Genomic DNA, 5,728 nt, shown 5'->3' with positions numbered 1-5,728 from the left:
GGGGCCAGGGCCCTCTGGCTGGCTGTATTTATAAGGCACCCTCCCCCCCATGCAGCACGACACAGACAGAGCGAGGCCTGCTGACTCCGGAGCCAACAGGTCACCTCGTCCCCTGCTTGTTTTCCCCATTCCCTGCTGGCCTGAGTGTGTGAGGCTAATCTCAGCTTTCCAGGCTCTTCAAGAAATGCCTGACCTGGGGCAAAGCAATGTGCACGTTTCCTGTGGGATCACGTCTGACCCTACTGTGTTTTGTGTAAATGAACAGGAGTCCCTCGCTGGCTTGAGCTGAGGTCTGGCCCCCAGATCATACTACCCTCTACTCTGTGTCAAATACAAACACCGAATGCTGTGGACTGTTTCGGGTGTCACTAACACACCCAGAGGGCACCCACTGGCATAAACAGAGACCCAATAAATAACTGGGTCTATCCATGGATGTCAGGCAGCTTAAGGGAGACAGCAGGCAGACACCCTGCCCGCTTAATGGACTTACAATGGAAAGTGGAGGCCATTCACTGAGAATGCAGTGCCTGAGTCTTACATGCCTTTGACCGACAACACCTGGAAATTTCCTCATTTAGCTGTGGGCCTGGGATCTACCCGCTAACTCAGCCCCCCACCGCACATGGAGGAGCCAGCTAGGGGGTGTGTCTGGAGGCGTTCAGGGAGCCAGGTGAGCAAGAGAATGTGGTCTATTAGCAAGTCCTGTTGGCTCTACTTTCAAAACAGACCCAGCATCCAACCACAACTCCCCACCTCCACGTGGCCATCCTGTTCCCAGCCGCTCTCACGTCTCCCCTGGATTGGTTCGATAGCTCTAACCTGTTGCGTCATTTCCCTGCTTCCCCTCTTCCATTCTCCACACAGCAGCCATTGGGGTCCTTTCAGTTTATGATTTTTATTTTAAATTTTAGTATGTTTCCATTTCACTCCAACATAGGAGTCCTTTTGTTATTCCACCAGATGGAAGTTCCTGGGCCAGGAATTGAACCCATGCCACAACAGTGACCCAAGCCGCTGCAGTGACAATGCTGGATCCTTAACTGGCTGCACCTCAAGAGAATGCCAAAATAAACATTTTTAGAAGATAATCAAGCGATATTACTCTTCTGCTCAAAACCCACCCTGTGCATCCTCATTACTCCTGGAAGAATATCCGACCTCTGTCATGGCCTCTAAGATCTGACGTATAGCCTGGTCCCAGCCCGCCTCCCTGATAGACTCTCATACTATTCTGTGCTTCCTCGATCCTTTCCAGCAACTCTGAGCTCCCTCTGTTCCCCAAAGCCCCCCTCTGTTCCTGCAGTAACCCTTCTCTCAACAAGGAAAGCTTCCCCCCCAGATCTTCACCTAGGTCTCATCGCAGACATTCCCTACTCAGGAACATCTCCTTTTTTCATCCTGTCCTAAGTTTCTCCATCTTATTTTTGTTTTATTTTCTTCCTAGCAATTATCACTGGTAGTAACTGCCTTGTTTATTATTTATCATTTATTGCTTGCTCCTCCACACGTGCGTGCATGCACGTACGCGCGCGCGCACACACACACACCCAGAAGAATGCGCTGTCCACGGAGCAGGTATGTTATCTATCTTCTTCACCGTTGCCCCTAGAGCACCTAGTCACACTCAATAAATACTACTTCAATGAGCTCACAGAAGGGGAGGGGTTGAGAAATGAGCGGCGCTGCTCCCAGAGGCCACACGAGGGCGCTGCTCCCCGCGGACCGGATCGCTAGGGCCTCTCCCTTGGTCCAAGGGTCGGTCGGGTTTCCTTTCCCGGCGGACCCACCACGCGCAGAGGTGGCCTGGAGGGTTCCAGGAACTTCTGCCTTGCCCTCCCCCACGGCAGATTGGCTTGGTGCGATGAGCTATGGCGAGGAGCGCAACAGGGGTGGGGAGAGAAACCCATCAGGCTCATCTGAATGTGTGTCAAACCCCCCATGGGACACCTGTTACCCGTTCCTCCCCTCCCCACCAACCCTAGGTCTGGATTTAGGGCTAACCGCTCCAAGTCCAAGGAGGTCCCAGGACAGCAATTAGGGGAGCGAGTCACCGTATTACCAGTGGGGGACTGAGGGCTGAGTCTGAGTGGAGGGAGTTGGTTTCGTTCCCAGGATGAACAGAAACTGGCCTAGGGCTTGAGAGGGCGGGGAATCCCCTAGCCACCCCCTCCAAGAATGTGTCCCAACCTCAGGGGCAAGTGACTCAAGGGAGTCTGGAGGGGACAGGAGCTGGATTTAGCATGAATACCCCCTCACAAGCACGCCCTCCCTTTCCACCCCCGCCAAGTTCAGAGGGTCTGCCCTTGCCCTCTCTATGGCCCAGCTTCCCTGGCTCCCGATGCTGCCTGTGTTAGAGGGCCGCCATGCCTCTGCTCTCCCCCGGCCCCTCTTTCTGCTGGGTCTCAAGGGCCCTGAGCTGTACAGGTTGGTGGATGAGAGCCAGGGTCCGCCTGTGGGCACGAGCAGTCTCCCAGTGAGGGTGTGCGGGGTGGGCCGGCAGCCCTGGGAGACACCCAGGCTCAGGCGTTCAAAGACCTGGTACTCATCCTGGCTCAGTCACAGACGTATTGGGAGTCTTTGGGCCAAACCCTTCCCCCCTCTGAGCCTGTTTGTTTCCACCGAAACTGAGATGGTTGGAGTAGATGATTTCCAAGATTCAAAGCAGACCTGTAGCAGTCCACTGAGCCGGCCCTGAGGGGGAGGGAGTGGTGTCACCAAGAGGCTGCCTGGTTGCAAATCCTGGCTGGGTCCCTTTCTAGCAAGTGGAGAAGAGATTTATCTTTGTAGAACCTGAGTTTTCTTATCAGCAAATGGAGGAAAATACAAGTGCCTACATCATAGGTTTTATTAGATGGAACAGGGCATTAAAAGAGGGCTGGTACATAGTATACACAATGAAGGGAGCCTGTCATATAACTATGAAGAAAGAATGTATCATACACCGAACCGTCAGTTGTCTCCAACCACTGTACAAGGCGTATTATCTCATGTCATCCTTACGACAAGCTTTTTAAAAAACTTTTAATAAAAAAAAAAACTATTTGAGTCTAATTATAGAAGACCTGTAGAAAAAGTCGCCCAAAAACTAGGTCTCTGGCTGGTACTGTTCATCCAGCTTCCCCCCAGGGTAACATCTTACTCAGCAATAATACAATATCAAAACAAGGATGAAGGAGTTCCCATTGTGGCTCAGTGGTAACAAACCCAGCTAGTAGCCATGAGGATGTGGGTTCGTTCCCTGACCCATCTCAGTGGGTTAAAGGATCTGGCGTTGCTCTGAGCTGTGGTATAGGTCACAGAGGCAACTCGGATCCCAAGTTGCTGTGGCTGTGGTGTAGGCCAGCGGCTACAGCTCTGATTCGACCCCTAGCCTGGGAACTTCCATATGCTGTGGATGCGGCCCTAAAAAAACACAAGCAAAACGAAACAAAAGGATGATGACATAAGTACAACACAGTTAACTTGACTGCAGGCCTTACTTGCTTATTTATTTATTTGCTTTTTAGGGCCCCAGGTGAGGCATATGAAGTTCCAAGCCTAGGGGTTGAATCAGAGCTGCAGCAGCTGGTCTACACCACAGCCACAGCAACACCACATCTGCGCCTTGTCTTCGACCTACACCGCAGCTCATGGCAATGCCGGATACTTAAACCACTGAGCGAGGCCACGGATCTAACCTGTATTCTCATTGATCCTAGCTGGGTTCGTTACCGCTGAGCCACAATGGGAATTCTGCAGGCCTTATTTAGATGTCACTTATTCCTACTTGCCCTCATTTGTGTGTATAGTTTTATGAAATTTTATCACGTGTAGTTTCACTCCCAGCCAGCTGGGCAGATAGCTCAACCTCCTTAAGGTTTTCTCATATCGAAAACGGGGGTGAAGGAGTTCCCTGTTGGCTCAGTGGGGTAAGGATCTAGTGTTGTCACTGCTGTGGTTCAGGTCACTGCTTTGGTGCATGGTTGATCCCTGGCCTGAGACTTCCATGTGTTTTGTGTGCCACAGGTGCAGCCCTCAAAAATGGGGGTGAAAACACTATCTTCCTCAGAGAGCTGTTGTGAGAATTAAATAATGTGTGTTAAGTGCTTAGAACAACACCTAAAATGTGAGTACTCAAGAAATGTGTGTGTTTTTTTTAAGAAAAAAAGCATGTTTTTGTAAAGTGACTTAAAATACATAAATCATATCTGTTATAGGAAAAAACCAAAATACTCATAAGAGTAAAACTAACAAAAGAAAATGCATTTTACCTGAAATATGCACTGTTAATTTTACTGACACCACCAATTTGAGGTGTATTTCATTATTCTTCTTTTTTTTTTTTTTTTTTTTTTTTTTTTTTTGTCTTTTTTTTTTTTTTTTTTGTCTTTAGTTGTTGTTGTTCTTGTTGTTGTTGCTATTTCTTGGGCCGCTCTCGCGGCATATGGAGGTTCCCAGGCTAGGGGTCGAATCGGAGCTGTAGCCACCGGCCTACGCCAGAGCCACAGCAACGCGGGATCCGAGCCGCGTCTGCAACCTACACCACAGCTCACGGCAACGCCGGATCGTTAACCCACTGAGCAAGGGCAGGGACCGAACCCGCAACCTCATGGTTCCTAGTCGGATTCGTTAACCACTGCGCCATGACGGGAACTCCTCATTATTCTTCTTTTATTGTAAGAACAATGACGGGGAGTTCCCGTCGTGGCGCAGTGGTTAACGAATCTGACTAGGAACCATGAGGTTTCGGGTTCGGTCCCTGCCCTTGCTCAGTGGGTTAAGGATCCGGCGTTGCCGTGAGCTGTGGTGTAGGTTGCAGACGCGGCTCGGATCCCGCGTTGCTGTGGCTCTGGCGTAGGCCGGTGGCTACAGCTCCGATTGGACCCCTGGCCTAGGAACCTCCATATGCCGCTGGAGTGGCCCAAGAAATAGCAAAAAGACACACACACACACAAAAAAAAGAACAATGACGCTCAGACAGGTCAAGCAGTTAGTCATAGTCCCTGAGCTTATGAATGAGGAGCTGAGATTTAAGGCACCCTCTTGCCTTCAGGAGCTCACAGCTGGGGGCAGCAGACAGGCTGTGAGTCATTCGAATCCAGGACAGACTGGAAGGAACAGCCACTGCCCTTCTGAGCACTTGCTCTCTTTCCCAGCACTGAACCCGTGCAGGTGAGTTCAGGAAGTCTTCACGGTAGCTCTGTGAGGTTCCCACTTCTGGATGTGGAAACTGAGGCTCAGAGAGGTAACTTGTCCAAGGTCAGAGCCAGGCACCAGTGGGCCCAGGATTCAGAAGGGGGACAGTCACGTCCCTCAGCTGAGCTTGGAAGCCTCTGCCCTGAGAGATCCAGACGAGATGCGGGGGCAGTGTGTGTGGAGGGAGAGTCTTTCCAGCTGGAGCTTTGCACTTCTGGATCCTGGAGCCGGGGTGCCCTTCTCTGACTCTGCCTCGACCCCCGGGCCACCAAGATCCAGCCAGGACTTGGAGTGGACCCTCACAGCGGGAGCCTGCTCTCACTTCTCACAATGCCCCCACCCCATCTGGAGTGGAGGGGCGAGAGCCTTTGAAGGGAAGAGGCAGAGGAAAAAGAGGGAGCGAGTCTGCAGAGCAAAACCACCTGAGCCTCTGGTAAACTGCTCTGCCACAGGCTTTCCAGGTGCCTCTGACCTAGACTGCCGGACGACACGCAGGAAGTGCTGGGAAGGCAAATGCAGGTATGTGATTGCTGAGTTTCATTCTAATTAT

General features: G+C 51.3%; 1 protein-coding gene across 8 annotated transcripts in view; it reads left to right on the top strand.

The window, feature by feature from the left end:
- The window catches only part of LOC110259509 (uncharacterized), a 51,278-nt gene that overhangs the window by 36,796 nt on the left and 8,754 nt on the right, over window positions 1-5,728 (top strand). For 2 of the 8 annotated variants that reach the window (XR_014838906.1, XM_085014825.1), the window contains one exon: window positions 4,009-4,108. Coding sequence is in view for 1 of the 8 variants with exons in the window: in XM_085014822.1 (XP_084870948.1) it covers window positions 5,204-5,697 (494 nt within the window). In the remaining 7 variants the exon portion in view is untranslated. Of the gene's footprint in view, window positions 1-963; window positions 1,579-4,008; window positions 4,109-5,076; window positions 5,698-5,728 lie in introns of those variants that run through there. The other 6 variants (XR_014838902.1, XR_014838905.1, XM_085014823.1 and 3 more) reach the window with 5 other exon arrangements.

Source organism: Sus scrofa, chromosome 2 (genome assembly GCF_054392235.1).
Source record: "Sus scrofa isolate SSC_HxYL_T2T_F1_AM1 chromosome 2, Sscrofa_HxYL_maternal_Yorkshire_Landrace_v2.0, whole genome shotgun sequence".
Classification (NCBI taxonomy): Eukaryota; Metazoa; Chordata; class Mammalia; order Artiodactyla; family Suidae; genus Sus; species Sus scrofa.
This window is presented reverse-complemented; position numbering and strand designations above follow the sequence as displayed.